The sequence below is a fragment of the Pholcus phalangioides genome, unplaced genomic scaffold (genome assembly GCF_987345545.1).
Source record: "Pholcus phalangioides strain wild (caught in Gottingen) unplaced genomic scaffold, Ppha-v1.0 ptg000008l_1, whole genome shotgun sequence".
In the NCBI taxonomy this organism is placed as follows: domain Eukaryota; kingdom Metazoa; phylum Arthropoda; class Arachnida; order Araneae; family Pholcidae; genus Pholcus; species Pholcus phalangioides.
The window spans coordinates 16,105,236-16,124,692 of record NW_028301601.1 but is presented as its reverse complement, the minus strand read 5'-3'; the positions used below and the strand labels follow the sequence as shown (position 1 = coordinate 16,124,692).

The window sequence follows — 19,457 nt, the reverse complement described above, 5'->3', positions numbered from 1 at the left end:
CCACAATATGTCTTAGTATAAAAAGTAGCATTAAAAATGCTTTCATATATTGAAAACCAACATTTTCTGCAGCATTTATCATCCGTTCTTTAACCAAGGAATCATTGCTAAAAAATTTGGAATTTTTCATGAATATGTGGCTGACTTCATATAATGTAGTGGCTTTCACTGTCAGTTCATTGAATTTATAATTTTTGAAGTAAATTCTTCATACTTTTTGTATTTAAAATAAAACTATCTGAAAATTTTTTTATTAATAACAATACTTTTCTGGTTTTGTAGCGGGCCGCAAATTACTCCTCTGGGGCCGCATGCTGCCGTCACGTTTAACACCACAGACTTAATACACATGTGTTACATTTTTTTGCATTGGTAAAAGTTTTGGAAATATGCATAAAAAATGGAAGTCTTTTCTTCCTGTTTATTTTCTTGCATTGCAGCAATAAAAAAGATAAACTCAATTTGGCATATAAGGTGAAAGGAAAAACCCCTCTTTCTTGTCAAAAAAAATTGTCTAATCACAAATCACATCCTTTTTAGCTGCCTAGTTCAGATGACACAGGTTAAATAATTTCTATTTTAATTCCCACTATATTTCCAATATGCAAAACAGGAATGCCTTCATTTAAATGAAGTTTATTAACGTACTGAAATCAAAAATTTAAATCTGGTGGGCTGGATAGAACCTCTAAGCAGGCTGCTTATGGCCTGTGGTCTATAGTTTGCCCATCACTTCCCCAGGAGAAGCTGCCAAAGTTTTCTGGGAGGAGTGTGAGAACTTATCAATGTGTTTAATATAATTCACTAATAAATATTTTGAGGCACTACCATGATTAAAATAGGGCAAAAATCAAGTAAATTTCATAAAGCTCAGTGAAGGGACAAGTAAATTTAGGAAACACCAAAAAAGGTTGAATAAATTAAAAAATAAAGCAATAATTAACTTTTTATATACAGGGTGATTCAAAACTCAACATACAAACTTTCAGGGGAGGTAGAAAACACAAAAACAAAACAATCACATAGGAATGAATGACCGGAAACCCCAACTTGATCAGCTGGAGGATACATGAAGATGCAGAAATGACAAGTCAATAATGGGTGGGAAAACTCTTTATGCTCAAAATTCTTACCTTCCACAGTTATTCACAATTTTTTTTTACATTCTGATGTGATTCTGTTTTGTTTTTATGTTTCTACCTCCCCTAAAAGTTTGTATGTTGAGTTTTAAATCGCCCTGTATATAAGTAGCAGCAACGAGGTGTAAACTATTTACATAACAGGTATATATAAGAAAATAAAAAATATTCATCACAGACTTACATTTGATAAGCTCCACTACATCTTGATGATTAGACTGTGTCACTAGTGTCCCATTCACCTAAAGAATGGAAGAGAAAATATGTTTAATAAACATGACAAAACAAATAGATGAGTGTAGATTGACCAACACTAAAAATACAAGAACATTTACAGTAGCTTTCTGCTTATATTCTGCAGATGCAAATCTCATTTACCAATACAGAAATATTAAAGAATGGAAGGGGATCGATTGTCACGTTTTTATAGGGAAAATGCTAGTTTTTCTGCTTGCATGTATAAGACTAAAACATTTTCCAAAAATTATTATTATTTTTTAAATATTTGTTTCTATTCCAATATTTCAGAAAAATAGCAACTGCTGTATACAGGACGTTCTGTTAATGGATGGACAAACTCAAAAAGTTGTTAGTAGACATCAAGAGGAACAAAAATTGCAATAGAACTTGGTGTCTGAAACCACATTAAGAGGGTGAAAACTGCAAAAAATGCATGCAGGTTTTGACGCCACGCTGGAACGGCAAAAAGTATAATAATAACTACAAAACAGATTTGATTAATTATTACAAAAGTAGTTGGAAATGGCGGCCGTTGATGTCATTGCACAGTCTACAATGACGTAAAAATGATTCCTGGACATGCTCGAATATTCCAGGTATGCTTTCAATGTCTGCCACAGTGACGACAATCTGTGCTATGAGATCCTCCAGTGTGTCCACAGGCGGCGCATAAACATCGTCCGCAGTGCATGATCCTACCCAAGTGCATGCGTTTCACGAAGCTGCTTACGTCAGATATGGTGAGTGAACCCACGAATGCATTCAGTGATCAACTGAATAACTGACCTCTGGACTCAGCCTGCATGTGTTTTTTTGTGATTTTCATCCTCTCAACGTGATTTGCAACACCATGTTCCACTGCAATTTTTGTTCCTCTTGATGCCTACTAACAACCTTCTGTGTTTGTCTGTCCATTAACAGAACACCCTGTATATGATATGCAGTGAGAATGTTTTTAAACATAGTGCATGTATTGTGAGCAGAAAAATATGTATGCCAATGAAATACAATGGAATTGAAATACTTTAAATTTCCCACAGATATGGCCTTGATTTTGTGTTATCAATATGTTGCTATCATTACCATTTGAAAAATAGATTAAGATTTGTTTCAACTCAATCAGAATCATACAGTCAATACTTTTTCTTTTTGAGAACTTGGAATGATTCATGAAAATGTGTGGGTTCTCAAAATTAAGCTGGGATATGACAAACTGAAATAACAATAAGCCTAATTTTCTAGGAACCAAGTATTTGTTTCAGGGTTTCACTGAGTCGGCTGCCTTTTCCTATTTAAGTGTACATGCTTACATATTTTTAAGATTTTTACATTTTCCTCAGACTGCAATTACACACAGAAAATTAATGGGCATAAATGTTAACGTTTTAGCCAAAATGGCAGCCTGACCCCTCAAATTTATCAAGCGCTGGTGGCAATTGTATATTAAAATGTGATGCAAGGAGCACAAGAATACATTACACATTATGAAGTATGAAGATCGAAAACTTCACTATTTAGTGTTCTACTTAGAATATTTTACTTGCAGCCACATGGTAAGAAATACGTCAAAGCTAGTGCAAAGAGCATGGTTTTATGAAAATTTTGCAATGGCAAAACAAAAACACATATAATGAGAAGTCATGGCTATGAGGTCCATTCAGTGATTTTTCTCAAGAGTATTTCACTGTGCCCTGCTTATTGCACATTGAATTGTATGTTATTTATTTATTTATACAATATTGTCAGCCGAGGCCTACACAAGAGAACGCATTTGATTGTGACAGAGATACTGTTTTATGGTGCACAAAAATTCAGTAGTCATGGGAGAATCAATGCTATTGTGTTAACAATTATAGTTTATGTTCAAATGTAAAAGCTTTTGTGATTACAAGACAATATTGGAGGATAACAAATTAAAATAATTGAAATTCCTTTATACTCATTACTACACTTGTTCCTACTCAGTTGTGTGTTCGTTCATTCTTAATGAAATATAATGGTCATTCTTTGGTGGATTTGTATCATTTGCAAAATTACCTTGATAATTCTGTCCCCTTGTTGAACACCAGCTCTTGCAGCAGCTCCATCTGTAAACATTCCAAATAATTAGACATTTTCTAATGATAAACATTTTGAAGCAAACACACACAAAAGAAGAAAATTCTATGGGAAAAATAATTAATTATAAAAATTAAGTGCTTTGCAGAGAGAAGGGAAATTGTAAAATGTTTAACATTAATTATTACAAACAATAAATCACTCCCATGTTAAAAACAAAGTATAGAAAGTATCTGTTCATTGTACAGTGATGTTCAAAAATAGCAAATCATTTATCATGAATATTTTGCAAATTTTCAATCAAATGAAAAGTCTAGGTTGGAGTAAACAAGGCTACCATTATATGGAACATTCAAAATAAAACAGAAAAATAAATCAATAATGAAATTACATGAAAATCAAAAGCATAACTTCAAAAGGAATCATACCATCATTTTAAAATATTCTACTTTCCGTATTGTGGCCTTGACAAGAATGAGGAAATTGGCACATATAATAATGCAAGTAAATAATTACAGTCAAATCTCTTTCTCGAAAAACTCCATATCCCAAAGAAGAAATTCCCTGCATTTACTGTACTACAGCAATACATTTTCCTGTCTGTGTCAAAGAAATTTTCGAAAAACTCTGTATCTCCAAGGCCAAGGCACAATGATAGTAAAACAAAAACATGGAAATTCCCTTTCTTCAATTTTCTTTTTTTCTGTAAATCTGTTTTTCCCCCTGGAGGTGAAAGAAACTGATAATAAAAGGATTGTTCGCAGGGCTGCAACTAGGGAGGAGCAAGCAGGTCTGGTGCCATAGGCGTCGAACCAGAGGACATTCAAATTTCATCCATTAGTCTCTCCAACATTACAAGGGAGTGCCAAAATGTGTGCTTGCCTCCAGCTGCCTTGGCCCTTGCCCAAGCATCTGATTATTCATATTAGGACCCATTGTGTTGCAGGGTTTAAGCTGGATAAAAAATTCCTTTCGCAAAAAAGTGAAAATGGGGTGGAAAAGCTTTAGTAAAATGCTAATGTAATGATTGATGGTTGGATGTTTACTCGTTTCGTACCTCCTGTACACATTTTTGTGGAAGTGGCTATGATTTTCGTACGCATTTTTGTGAAAAATATGACCGTAGGTTAAACCCTGTTGTGTTGATGGATCTTGTCAAATATGGGAAGATACTATGATTGATGGGGGTGGATGCCAGGTATGGTTTGTTCAACACAGCAAAATGTCAGCCAACAGACAATTCAACATTGCTTCAAGAAAGCTGGGTTTGAAATCAGTCATCTCATTGATGAAGGATAAGATCTCTGATGGTTCACTCAAATTTCAACAATTCTCAGAATAATGAAGATGAAATTTCAGAACACTGAGGCATTACTAAAAAACACTTAAAGCTCAAAATTTCATTTTGCAATTTTGTGGAAATGGACAGCTCACTACATACTCGAAGCATCTTGATTGATTCTAAAATTATAGCTGAATGTATAGCCAACTTGGGTGACAAAAATACAGCAGAAGATGCTTCAAAGGAATTGAAAAAAAAAAAGCATCAATCTAAGCAGATTATTTTAAATAAGGTATGTAAATAAAATTTAAATTGATCAAAAAAATATTCAAACATATGTTAGTGTACTTGCATAAAGTGTGATTGAACATCAATTGTGTAACTTAACCAATAATTTCATTAGTATGTAGTAAAATGTAGTAAAGTATTCAAGTTTTTATTAATAAAAATTTTGCCATTTATTGTATTTTTTTTTTCCCGGTCTCCCATGAGATTTGACTGTACTATTATCAAGTCAGAAAAGCATCAAATTTCCTTTCTTGCCAAGGCCGCTATGAACAGGGAAGTACCAAATATTCACCAAGAAATCTGAAGTTTTGATGATAGCAGTTTAAAACCTTACCTTCCTTAACGGACTGTACAAAAACTGGATTGTCTCCCGACACAGTTAGACCATAACCTTTCTCGTCTTTTTGTATTATCACACAACGTTGCACCATTTGTTCTATCAAAAGTTAAAAAAGAAATAACTTAGACAATTTCTTTCATTTTGATAGCACTAGATTCTTTATCATGAAAAGGTCAAGTAATCACAAGAAGCATGAATAAAATTACCAGCTTTCAATGAACTAATTTTTGCTAAAAATTGACTGGGACAAGTCTTTCTGATTGGGATTGCATCTGTCAAATAGGGCCTTTTGATCAGACAGGGTATGAAAAAATAACGATTTTTTTTTAAAACAAAAAAAGATCAGATTTTTTTCTATTTAAAAAAAAATTCAATTTTTCATTTTAATGACTGCTTATTAATTAAAAGAAATCTTGTTAATCATTAGGAATGCACATTTCAAAAGCACCTCTACCTGTCTTTTTTCACCTAATCTAAAATTTTATTCAGCATTAATGAATAAACTGCAAACAAATCACAAGCAAAAAATATGAACACTAAAATTCTGTGCTTATGTAACATGAGAGGTTGTTAAGTCCGAATAATAACTTCATGGATTAACATTTCTTCTTGTAGAGAAAAGTGCTTCTATTCGTAAGGGTTCCTCTACTCCCCTTAAAGTGAAAATACCTGGTGACAACTCAACTCAGTATCACAGTATAGGTTTCTCGTTTGACTATGTACAACCAAAGGGCCATTCAGCATCAACTAAAAAAAACATTCTAGACAAGACCTTTTCTTCAGCAATTGATGGATGCATTTATTATGATGTGTTTCTGATTTGCATGATGCCGCTTAACCCTTTCAGATGCAATCCTGAGATATCTCGTCAAACTTGATCTGCTTTATTTCTATCACCTCGAGATATTTTGTCTTCTAAAAATGCAATGAAATTGTTGTTACAATAAAACATGTTTTCCAACTAATCAACTGCAGGGGGTGAAGTTAACTCTTGTTCAACGTTAGATAAGGAGCGAGAAGAATAGAGAAATAAATCTCAGTGATAAATAAATATGCTCAGTGTATAAATGATACAAAAATATTTTTTCCCCAAAAAAGTTTTTCCCTCCCTAGAAAAACCCAACACACGTGGCAAGTGTTTTTGCATCTTAGTCAGGAAAGTAAAAGTGATTGGTGGAGTAAATTTTCTTGTGGGTGGGGAGGGGAAAAAGCAGTTATCTGCTCGTAATCAAAAAAAATTATTCTTAAAATACGTGCCAATACACATATACACACACAATGATCTTCTATATTTCTTTTAATTAAGACCCTTTTAATTTTAACACTTTACCACATATCAATAACACACATTCCATACTGAGTTACTTTTACCTCAATATCAATTAAGTTACGTAAAGGAAAAACAAAATTTAAATTTTGTGATTTAAATCAATGATTATTTTAAAAAATCAAGTGATTTAAATCGTGATTTTAATCATGCTGATTTATATCACCATACCCTGATCAATGGAAATTGATCTGATCAATGGAAATATTCTGAAGAATGGAAAAAAAGACTCAACAAGTGAATTAGCTCTAATGGAGTGTACTTTAAAGAGAATTGAAAAATTTTAAAATCAAAACAAAAACATTTCTGACAAAGTAGAAAGTTAATGGGAAAAGAAAATATCAAATTCATTAAATAACCAAATGATATAAATAATAAATACACACATTGAATAATCAAAATCTCTTGCTAACCTTGAAGGTCATACACCTCTGTAGCTTTTATATTGACATGCTCATCCTTCTCTTTGTGAGGGCTCGAATCAGCTTTATTCAAGTTATTCAATCTAAATATGAAAATTAAAGTACATGTAAAAAAACGCAGATAATTTTTTTGAGAAATTAGATTTTTAGATACACAAATCTGTTATAAAAAGCTTTAAAAAATAAGATCAGTTTATTCATTAGACGTTAGGGAGGTAAAGGGTCTTTGCATAGGTGCCAATTCACATTCTGCATAAAAGAAAACATGTAAAACAGATAAAAGGGAAAAACCAGGGACTTTTTAGAAATTTCAATGGGTGACCATATGTAAAGCTCATTTTTCCAGGATGCATTTTTTGCTGTTCCGATTTTTTTTAGCTATAATTAGTCACTTTGCTTGCTTTTGGCATCATATTTGATGACAATTACAAATTTTTTGTACTTGAAATCATTATTCTCCATATTCTTCCTGAGGAAACGGGGTCAGCCTGAAATTGCTAGGACTGGAAGAGTATTTTCTTTAGGGATTTTCCATTCAAACAATGCTCAATTTGATGACTTTTAGGGATTTTTCTATGAAGATACGAAAAATCGGAGGAATTGGATTTCCAAATGGAATATATTAATAAGGCTTCCGGGTAAGTCAAAAGCATTGGCACGTATGTTTTTGTAATCTTGGTGCGATTGGCGATTAAGTGATATATTTTGCTTATTTATCAACATTTTGAAGGAACAAGCCACCAGAAAACTAATACCTGAGCGGGTGATGTGATTTCGCATTTATTCTGTTATGACTTATTCATTTATACTTAATTATTATTTTAAATTTATTAATTAATTGATTTTATTAACCTTTTAAGTGGCAATGAGACAAAATATCTCACCTTCATGAAAGCCTCTTATTTCAGCATTGACAAGCCCAGATGTTTTGTGAAGTTTATTTATAAATGGAAAACTTTTCCCTATGTGAGGGAGAAATGTTTGTACCTGCTGAAAATTGGAAGAAAGCCTACTTCATTAGAAAATATAGTAGTATTTTGAGGGGGGGGGGAGGGGTTTAGTGATTCCTAATTGCCTCTTAAAGGGTAAATAATTAATTACTGATTTTGATATTGATTATTAATAATTTATTTAATTAATTAATAATTAATTTCACACTAGTTACCGATTTTATTAATTATTGATTTAAGCAATTTTTTTTTTATCTTATTTCAACATTTGTTTCTTGTGTGAACCAATTTCAAGATAATCACTATAACAAGAGCTGTGACCGCTCCCTGCAGAAAGAACCCCCCCCCCCCCACCATCTCAAAGAACACACACACACAACACAAAAGAATTTATATTAATGATGATGAAATCACACGAAGATGAAAGAGAAAAAAAATGCATTTGAGCTAGAATCGAACCCGTTGTATCAGCAGTTTGGTGTTCTTTCAACTGCCCCCCCCCCTCCCCAAAGGGATGTCAGTTTTTGCTCTAACTAAATACATCAATTTTATAAAATGTGAAAAAGTTGCCAAGAGATGGGGATAGAAGGATGATGGCCCATCTCTAACAAGGTTACCTTAACACTCAGGGAGGGGAAATCTACTGAAATGATCGAAAGACTCCCTTTTCTCCCAACACGTATACTCTGTTTATTCATTTTTCTATAAAAACAAAAATTATAGACAAAATTTTATATGAATTGCTTCGGTAAAAAAAAAAACGGAGAGAAAATCAAGGCACTAAAAAAATTTCTTCAAGAGTTTAGTATATATTGAAACAAGCTGTACCCTTTACTTAGTAGGTTGAACTAACAGTTATATCATATTGTCCACTAGCTGTGATGTATATCTATAAACCTGTGTTCTCTCCCTCCCTCTCTCTCTCTGTCAGCACCTCTCACCCTCCATTCCATGCAGGAGGGAAAATATATAAAATGGGAAGTTCCTTCTGCTCTGGTCATTAGTTGATTAAAATTTGAGTTTGATAAAATAAAGATGATGGAAAACGAGTGTTTTCCCCATACAGCATGGAAAAGGACTACGAGTCCAGGAGAGATTACTATTTCTGACCATTTTTCTAAAGAAAATAGTCAAAAATTTGTGCATCTAGCTGGAGCTCAAATTCTTTCCTCTGATTTGTCAAGCACTGCATTGAAATGAAGCACATCAATGTCTTTACAGTATGATTGCATGACGTCACATAATTTTAGTGTCAAAGTAAGTGCAACTATTCCAATTTGTTAATATACACAGTGGAAACTCCTATATAACCCCCAAAGCAAAATATGGCAAAACTGTGACATAGGTAGCAGAAAAATCTCAGGAAGAATTTAAAGGAAAAAATCAGAAAACACTACTATGGGAACTTTTACCGCAGAACATTCCCAGTCAGCTGATCCTCTTTGAAACATATTTTCTTCTTGTGGCCTCGTGTTATCTAGCTCTCCATCTAAGAGAAAGATCCTTTACTTTGCACTTATTTTACAAAAACTAAATTGATAATGAACAAAAATTACATGCGTACCTTCCATCTGAATCCCTGGGCCAGGATGGATCCACATTGGTCTCTCCCATAACTTATCGGATATCCATACCTGAGGAACCTACAGAACATATCACCCTGGATCTGTTCCCACTCTAGAGTGAGAATGAAATTCAATGATCTTCATTTATGTGGGGGTTTTATACAGGGCCTATGCTGAAGCTCCATACTCAGCTGGAAGTAACAAGTTGATATATTTTCATACCCTTTTGGGCAGAGTTGGTCTGGTTTTGCCAAACCCCTTTCCCCCAAAAAAACTCACAAAAAATTACAGCTTAAAACTGCACTTACTTACACACAGTGTGCTTTCTAATGGTGTTATTGCATTGTCATATTCTATCTAAAGAGAAATGCACTAATAAATCTATGTATTCAATGGTATGTAAATTACAGGGGTTAGAGAAACACCCTTGAAAAAAACTGATGTTATAGACCTATTTATCATAATAACATGCAAAATGATTTTGCCCCCCCCCCCCCCAGAATTTTTTGTAATGAGCCACCACTGATATAATAACATTAGTAATTGTCATATATTTTACTATGTCTATTATATATTTATGTAAGTTACAGAGCATATATCACTTACTATACTCAGGCTTTAGTATTGTAAACTCGAAAAAATCCAAAAATCCTGAAAAACCCAATGGGTTGGGTTTTCGTCAAACCTGGTCCCTGGGTCATGCACGGATGGGCCTATATGCATCAATATAGTCCAGTTTTTATGGGCACCTTTGCTTGATCCTAATACTGTAGTAGTTCCATTTTTTTCCCGCCCTACTTTATTTGAAAACTTTATTTCTTCACAGCACTCTATGGCCCCTAAACTATATTTTGTGACTTCCCTTTCACCCGATTTTCACCCTCGCCTCCCCCCCCCCCCCAAGAATATCCCAGTGTCACACTGATAAGAAACAGTGTTTCTGAACAGCCGGGTGCTTGTGACCAGGCCTTCTGCTCACAAAAAATAAATAAAACCAGGCCACAGGCTTGCAAAGGTTTAGAACCACTAATCTAGAAGACATTTTTGGTAGCGTGTTTTTGAGTACAACCTTAAAATCTTCTCTCTGTGCTTCTCTTTTTTTACTTTCCTCTGTAAAATCTTATTTTGAATGCAGATAACCAGACTCACAGGTTAGTTATAAAAAGTATCTACCCTCAGAAACACCTTCATTACACAATCGCAAATCTTTTGCTAGGTTTAGACTTCGGTAGCGGTGGTGTTATAGCACAGGCTTACAATCAGCACTGTCTTAAGGCAAGGCCCGGGGGCTTAAAGAGAAGAGGGGCCTCACAAAAATGTAATCTGGTAGAAATTTTTAAGAATTTGCCTAGTAGGATTTCAGAAAAATCACTTGGCCCATGGTGCTCTTAAGACGGCCCTGCCTACTAACATTAAGCATAGATTATTTTAGGTACCATTCTAGGGAAGAGAATGCCACTTTTGAAAATGTCTAGCACAAAACACTTTCTATTGCATTAAGAATTGAAGCTCAGTTGGATGTAGGCTAAAAATGAAAAAAGGAGTTTCCAAGAAAGTTGGGATTTTTCAAAGTTTTTTATCCATGATTCCAAAGAACAAAGAGGAATTGATGAGGAAGAATTCAGATAGTGAATTGAAAATCAGCAACGAGAGATTCAGAGAAAGAGCTCATACTGACGTGGTGGTAGCTCTTCTAAATCCTTTGGGGAAAAAAAAGGGACGAAAGATGTTCCAGTGACTGGGATCCTGGTTAATGTACATAATAGGTATAGTACCTGGAACAGTACCTAAAAGAATCTTATGCTTAAGGATACCTATACGAGAACTACTATTAATACTACTTCACCCTACATGCACCTGGTACATATTCCTCTATGGAATTTCTAACGAATCTGCACCTGCTGGAGGATGAGTGTTCTGAGTATATGTGTGGCTCTATTGTATTTGTGTTTCTAGTAATGGGAGAGAGAACGATTGACAGATAATTTCTGCCTGATGTATATATTCAATTATGTTAGATTTAAATTAGATTTTTAACCTTTCTCAAAAAACACAGGCCTGCTAGTTTAATCTATATTATTTTGTATATTGAAATATTGTATTGAAGGTCTTGACAAATCATAGGAAAAAAAGTTTCGGCACAAGCAAAATTTCACAGGCACCAAGCAATTTTTCTCCCAAACAAAAGCAGTCCAAAATAATGTATTTTTTACTTGTCCACAATTTATAGACCCCTCTATATACTACCAGACATTGTGGAATAATTTTGTGTTGTTCTTTGACTTCAATTGAGTAAATTCCAATAATTTCCAATGAATTTAATAATTAATCATATACAGTGAAACCTGCCTTAAACCGGATCAAAATATAGTCTGTTAGACGATTAGTACTTTTATTTTGCACCGTTATAAAACGGAATATTATTTCAGTCTCTTGATGTTCCGTTTTGTACAGGCTTCACTGTATAAAAAATATTAGGACAAATTTTATTTTTTAGTCACCATGGCGACCTGGCACCTCTGATTTGTCCAGCTCTGTTGTACAGTATACTCTTGCTAATCTGATACTCATTAGGCAGGTTTTTTTTAGCATGAACAACGACCTGCTGTGGTGGTCGAGTGGTCATAGTGACGGACTCGCATCACGAGGATCCGCGTTCGAACCCCACCGTCACCACAGAAGTGGCCTGCTGATGTTGGTTTCTTGTGGTTCCCAACTTCCAGGTGCAAATGCGAGCCGATCTCCCCATTAAAAAGTCTCGCCACAGAGCGCAAAAGGCCTACAACAATAAATCATTCAATCATTACACTTCACTTATAGTTAGAAAGAACTTGTGGCAGATGGCAGCACTACACATAACAAGCATTACACAGAAACAAACTTCACCGTCAGGTTTCACTACACGCACAGTCCAACATGTACCAATTCGTTAGAGGTTCCGTAGAGGAATATGGACGAGGTGCATGTCTGGTTTAGTAGTAGCAACATAAACAATGAAAACATGCCACTGCTGCAACTTGTGGCAGATGGCAGCACTACACATAACAAGCATTACACAGAAACAAACTTCACCGTCAGGTTTCACTACACGCACAGTCCAACATGTACCAATTCGTTAGAGGTTCCGTAGAGGAATATGGACGAGGTGCATGTCTGGTTTAGTAGTAGCAACATAAACAATGAAAACATGCCACTGCTGCACAGAAGTTTGAAGCAACGCGTGTTTTTCAATATACAGTAGTATATTGAAAAACACGCATTGTACATTTAACATATGATATACTGGCTGATATAACATAGGCGGTATATAAAATTCTAATAACCTATTAGAATATCTCAGCCCATTGGGTCACAAAAGTGACTCATTAAGTGGAGCGGGATGATGCATTACAGTCGAATCCTGTATGACGAACTCCAAGAGACCAGAGAAATCACTTCATTATAACAAAATTTTGTTATAAAGAAATTCCAGGTTTTTGCATTGCTCCTATTTTGGGGATTAGAAAAGTGTTCGTTAAAACGAGATTTGTGCAAGAACGGAATTTGTCAAAATAGGATTCAACTGTATCAGGAGTTTTATAACATTAGAACCAAATTGAGGACAATTAGGATTTCCGAAAAGTGATGTGTTAAGCAGAGTGGCACACTAACAAGGCTTGACTGTATAGGCTAAGGATACATCTACACATGCACTCTATGTTTTGTCCTTGAGCAATTTGTAGAGCTCCAACATAAGCAGAGATGGACTCATTTCAATTTAAGAAAACTTTGTTCACTATTAAAGACAAAGCAGCATGTCAGTGAAGGAATATGAAAAAACGGGAATGAGAAAAGTTGCGAGGGGAAGACACAAAGATGAAGGGAATACCTTGTAGAAATTTGAACGGTATCATGACATGTAAGAAGTTGATTCTTTTGTCAGCACACGATGAGGATACAAAGCGCACGAGACGTCAAGCTTCAAACTTTAAAGATATCCAATCCTGCCTGCTTGAAACAAACTAGTGCGAAAAATGTTCCAGTTTCAGGAAATTTGCTCGAGGAGAAATCGTTAGAAACCTGCAATCTCCAACAAATGATTATCACATGCGAAGATTCCTTTTAAACAAGAGGTCATGAGCACTATCAACCTAATAAGAAAATTTGTATCAGGACTGGAAAGCAAAACACATAGAAACTTCCAATTTCAAACTTCTTTTGAGAAAAGGATCCCTTCTTCAACACTACTGATAATGCATGGGCCCACTCAGTCACGTCTCGGGCCTCAAGTGCACAGAGGCCTCATCAAATTGAAAAAGTCTAAATTTTTGAGTGTAAATCAGTAGACAAGCATTCTTAGCCTTGCGGGAGGGGGCAGAAAAATCAGTTTGCCCAGGGGTCCCATGATGCTCCTTAAGACGGCCCTGACTACCAATTTTATAAAACAAAACTCGCCAGTGCGTGTTTCAGTGAACTTTTTTTCCTTTCGAACTCAGAGAATATTTCATTCTCATTTAACGATGTTCCAAATGAATTAAACTGTCATACAAGGTTACACTATTTTGGTTTCCATAAACATGCAAAAAAAAAAAATATGAATTTTAAAAAATCAAAAAATGTAATATTTTGTTATTTAAATGTATAATTATGAAGCAAATAAACACTGATTAGTGAAGAACTTTTCATCGCTGGACCGGATTCAGCGCTATTTGCTAGAATTGCTAGTGGAATGATAGTGGATCGCCCCGTTGAAATGTCTCGCCACAGAGAGCAACTGGCCTACAACGTCGCAAATATTTAATCGTTACACTTCATTCACAACTTTGAAATTAGATGGCAACACTAAAAATTCACACACAGCACTATATACGCACCAAGACTGTTAGGAACACACAATCAATCAATAGTAAATTGCCAATGACATTAAACTGGAGTTGTGCTCCATTTAAAAATGTGCCAGAAAGGATGGCTGCAATGACACGGCGCTATTTTAGCATAGTCTGAAACTTTGCGACAAAAAGGTGTGGCATATATTGGGAATTAACCCCACAAAGTTTTTTCCCAAATCAGAGGACACAAAAATTAGAATCTGCCTATGAACCTCGTAATTTCAATCATCCAATGTGAGTAACGGCAAAATGTCCATTAACAACAAAGATAGAGTATGGTGGTAGGAAAACCTTAAATCTAACTATGCCATTATCTTCCTACTCTAATATCACTGACCACACATTTTTAAACTCATCGCCCCTAGGCTATAACTCGCTCAGCTGCCGTAAATCTATGTTCAAGCCACATAGTGACCTAAATTGTTATAACAAACACTCTACATCAATCTTCTCCATCAAACTTGGCCCTGTAACACTCATACCTAAATTAGTACATAGCGCCTACATTCATCTGAATCGAGACATGCCTCCTCCCCATATCTTACAAGTGTATATTTTCTTATTTACAACTCTTATAATCTAAAGCCAATGAAACTTGTATATATGACACTTACACAAGGGTTTTAGGGAAATATACAAACACCAGCACGGATATATTGATTAATGAAACAGTAAATTACATTTGGTGTGAAAGTAAACAAAACTTTACACAAGTAGGGCTTGCTCATAAAAACTTGTCTATACCGAGTCACCTGTAGGTGACATTCATTGATATTGTCCGCACCTTTTCCCAGTGTCTCATTAATTCATTGAGGGGTGATTGTGAGGAATTGTTTATTTTGTTTATGCGCATGTAATCAAAGACCCTGTCAATAAACAAAACACAAAAAAAAGCAAACAAAGGTCATCACGACTTGAAAAGAGCACTGACTTTTCGGGAGGACCAGCGGATGATAACTCCATGTCTTTCCCGTGAGGTTATGCATTTGTCAAAGTCTCTCAGCCGCCTAAAATTCACAAGACAATGTTAGTAAACAACGCCTTCCCAATGCTTTAACTCACAAATATGGCTGACGCGGAGGATTTTAATGAGGAATCCTGGGATGCTTAAGACCAAATCCATGATAAAGCGCTCGAGCGACAGACGCAGCTCAATAACGAATCAAATAAGTTGTCTTATTCGGAGTTATGTATTTTGGACGAAAGCACCACCTTTTGATTGGTTTTTGTGTTTCAGCTAGGAGCGTGATCGCTTGATTAAGAAACAGGCTGTAAAGACCATCGCCATACTGAGATAACAAAATTAATATCAAAAAATTAATTAATTAAAAATTACCACCCCCCAGCAGTATATTTATTTTTATCTGGATTAATTTTGAAATTGGCAGCCAAAACTAAGTTGATAATAGATGAGAAATGTAAGTAAGGAAAATTGTAATGTAATTCTATAGGTCATCCCTATTAAATGTTCTATGACCATATTTCTTCCAAAAAAAACATACGGGACATTGTATGGCGTTATTGGCATTGTATTTTTTCGGCCTGAAATATACTGAGAAATTAAATTTTCTGGATGTTACGCCGAAACTGATATTTGGAAAGAAAGGCGATTTCGTTTCCTCCGGGAATCGAACCTGGTTCCCTTTGCATACCAGGCAAGTGCGCTAAAGCCGAGTTTTCCTATGAATAGGTTTTTGGACCACATGAACCGAACTGTATTATTTTGCGTCAGCAGAAACATGTTACATAATCACGCTACGCATTTGTGTTTTCCTAGCGTGATGCATCAGATCAGGGCGGCTGTATTATAGTATACGGCCCTGGCATCAGCTACTCTGTAAGACGTTTCTCATTCTTCAGATCTTCTCTCTGTAAGATTTTTTTCTCAATCAAATTATTCACTTAGTACAGTACCAACATTAGAGATATTTTGTGTCATGAACAGAGCCGGATCTTGAATCCTGCGAACTAGGCGGCCGCAAAAAGCGCCAACTGAAAGGGATGATTTTTTTAATCACCAAAACATCATTCGCTTACACTTGAAAAATGTCCAGAACCGACCCTGTTTATGAATATAGAGTTCATGCATGAAAACATCATTTAAGAGCGCAAATTTCCGAACATTTAGGATGTAGGCTACGTTGCTTACATCCCCGGTAGTTCGTTGCCTACTAGTAAATAAATTATATCTGAGGTTTAGGCTGATTGCAGCTAGTGTTGTTAATTTTCGACTCACAACCTATTCCAGAACGTCCTTTTTAATTTCGAATTCGAATGTTCAAATATTAAGATTGTAATCTTGGATTTTGTTTGTGACACAAGTAACTGTTGGTTTTAAACAAGTAATAACATTGAAGAGCTCATGTACAGTGAATCCCACTTATAGCGTTTTCCAAAAACTCATGAAAAACGTGGTGGGAAACCGTATTAAAAGGGAAATTTCAATAAGTGTTAGTAAAAGTTTAGAAATCACGAAAATAAGTCGTACTAAGCGAGAAAACGTTTTAAATGTGACCGTGTTAAGCGGAATATGTTGCAGTAATTTTAAATTAATCTACATTTTCAAATGTAGTTCTAACGTGTTTCAGAATGTCTTTCTTTATTTTTGTGAATTCCACATCCCCACCCTCACATCCTGGAGCAGAGCTCCAAGCCCACGGGCTGAGATAGACTTGGAAGTCTTGGGGGGGGGGGCACGGACATTATTGCTCGGGGGGTGTGCAAGATGATGCTGTTGTCGATTCATCTATACTTCTGGCTGGAAATGCTCACGCTCACCTAATAATTTGTATGAAAAATGCTCCGAAAAAAAGTTCACATATCCTATTATTCTGAACCCCCCCCCCCCGGGTGGACCCTGGCCCGTAAAAGGGTTGGAGCAACCAGAGTACTGCCTCAAGCGAAGGGGGGGGGGTTACAAAAATATACACTTATTTTGCATGATAATATAATAAATCATTTCAAGAGGCCCCAAGAAAGTCTGCCCCGGGGTCCCGAAAAGGCATGCTACGTCCCTGGGTGGACCCCCATAGGCTCCTTCCCACAAGAAGGGTCGCAACAGGGTCTCTGCATGGTCACCCGGCAAGATCATATTTTGGCACCCTTTGTAATGTTTGGAGCCCTCCGGGCACCGGACCCGCTTGTCCACCCCCACTAGTTGCGTCTCTTTCCACAAGAGTAGGCATCTCCGACAAACCAGACACGACCCAGGCTCTGTCCCTCTCGGGATATAAGCCTTTTACCCAATCAGGTTGGGTCGCGCTGGGCGAGTCACGGTATCTCCAGCGCCAGGTAAGTATACAAGAGTAGGCAGGACTGCAACTAGATGCTTAGTTAGCCGAGGCAAGGACACATTGTGGTGCCCACCCCCTCTGACCCGACTCCCGGGTCACAAGACACGCGGCTCCCGAGGGCCGCAACTAGAGGGGAGCTAACACGAGACGATAATTACCATATTTTGTATTTTCTCACATTATAAACTTACTACAGGGGGGGGGGGGGCATGAAAAGAGATCCCAGCCTAGGAGTCATGCTGTAGGGTATGGGATCCATGGTTTTTACAAATTCATTACAGAGTAATGAATATCCGGTAAAAAAACCTGACACAACGACCCTGCATCTGGAGATTGGAAGGAAGAAGGGGGGGGGGGAACCTGATGCACCAATATGCGTTAAGAACAGGGGTGACTCGAGAAGATATTTTAGAACCTATATATTAGAAACCTATTTTTGATGTCCTCTGGGCACGTTTTTTTTTGTCGACAAAGCTTCTCACTTTTTCAACTCGAATTTCGCACTCCTGTTAGAGCAGTGCCCAAGTGCAGATCCAAGCGGGGAGCGATCGCCCCTCCCAAGAGCCGAATAATAGAGAGAAATTTGTCTGTCCCGTGAAATACGGATGATCCAGTGCACTTATACAGGAAGTCGCTCTCCGTCACATCGTCCTAGATCCGCCTGCCTTCACTCCATTCGAAGCTGAAGATGTGTGCCACGGCTTTATTCGCAGCTAAAGATATCTGTCTCGGCTTCATTAGCAGCTGAAGATACCTGTCTTCGTTCCATTCACCGCTGAAGATCTCTGCATCGGCTTCATTCGCAGATGAAGATGCCTGTACCTCCGCTCCACTCGGAGCTGAATATTTCTGCCTCCACTCATTTTGCATTTTAAGATGTCTGCGGGACAGAGCCAGCTCCCTGTCTGATAAAAAAGTAAAAAAAGTTTAAGATGTCTGTCTCAGCTTCTTTCCTAGCTGAATATTTCTGCCTCTGCTCCATTCGCAGATGAAGATATTCACCACTGCTCCATTCGCAGCAGCTGAAGATGTCTACCTTTGCTCATGAATGGATACAGAGGTGGAGGCGATAGGTAAAAACCGAATATTATTGGAAAATTTTCATGTCCCGTAAAATACAGGACGATCCAACGAACTTACACAATTCGCTTCTCCCGTCACATCGACTTGAATCCGCATCTGACGGTGCCCCATACAGCCGCACAGGTTGCACGGCCAAAGAACCGTCCCTAGTTAAGAACACCGATTATGGTTTCTTTTCTTAATTGTTTCCAACTCTGCTTCAACAGTACAAGAGGGTGCCAAAATGCTTACTTGACACAGCTAACCAAACCTCTAGTTGTGGCCCCCGAGTCTACGATGGTCTCAAGGTGGCCTTGGTGTACAAATGGGTAGGGGCAGAAAAGGCAAAGGAATCTCTGCCAGTGCGGGATCTATTTTTTGTGCCCCCGATGACGTTTCTCAGCTCAACAAAGTTTTTTTTACCTTCCAACTCGGATTTGGCACTGTTTTTTATAGAGGTGCCCCATGTGGCCGCACAGGTCGCACAGATTCTGTGGGGGGGGGGGGGGCTGAAAGGCTTCAGCCAAGTTTTTTATAATTTTTGTTGTTTTTCATGTTATAAATTCTTTATCTTGGGATCCGTGAAAAATCTGGCCTCTAAATCCGCAACAAAGATCCCAGTC

At 36.7% G+C, this 19,457-nt stretch overlaps 1 protein-coding gene across 1 annotated transcript in view; it reads right to left on the bottom strand.

Annotated features, from left to right (window-relative positions):
• RhoGEF2 (Rho guanine nucleotide exchange factor 2) overlaps positions 1–15,586 on the bottom strand; it is a 118,275-nt gene extending 102,689 nt beyond the window's left edge. Inside the window, exons 1-5 of the mRNA XM_089234273.1 lie at positions 15,411–15,586; positions 7,088–7,179; positions 5,342–5,443; positions 3,417–3,466; positions 1,324–1,381 (exon numbers count right to left, since the gene is read on the bottom strand). Coding sequence (XP_089090399.1) covers positions 1,324–1,381; positions 3,417–3,466; positions 5,342–5,443; positions 7,088–7,179; positions 15,411–15,442 — 334 coding nt within the window. The 5' untranslated portion in view covers positions 15,443–15,586. The remainder of the gene's footprint in view (positions 1–1,323; positions 1,382–3,416; positions 3,467–5,341; positions 5,444–7,087; positions 7,180–15,410) is intronic.
• Positions 15,587–19,457: the final 3,871 nt, after the last annotated feature.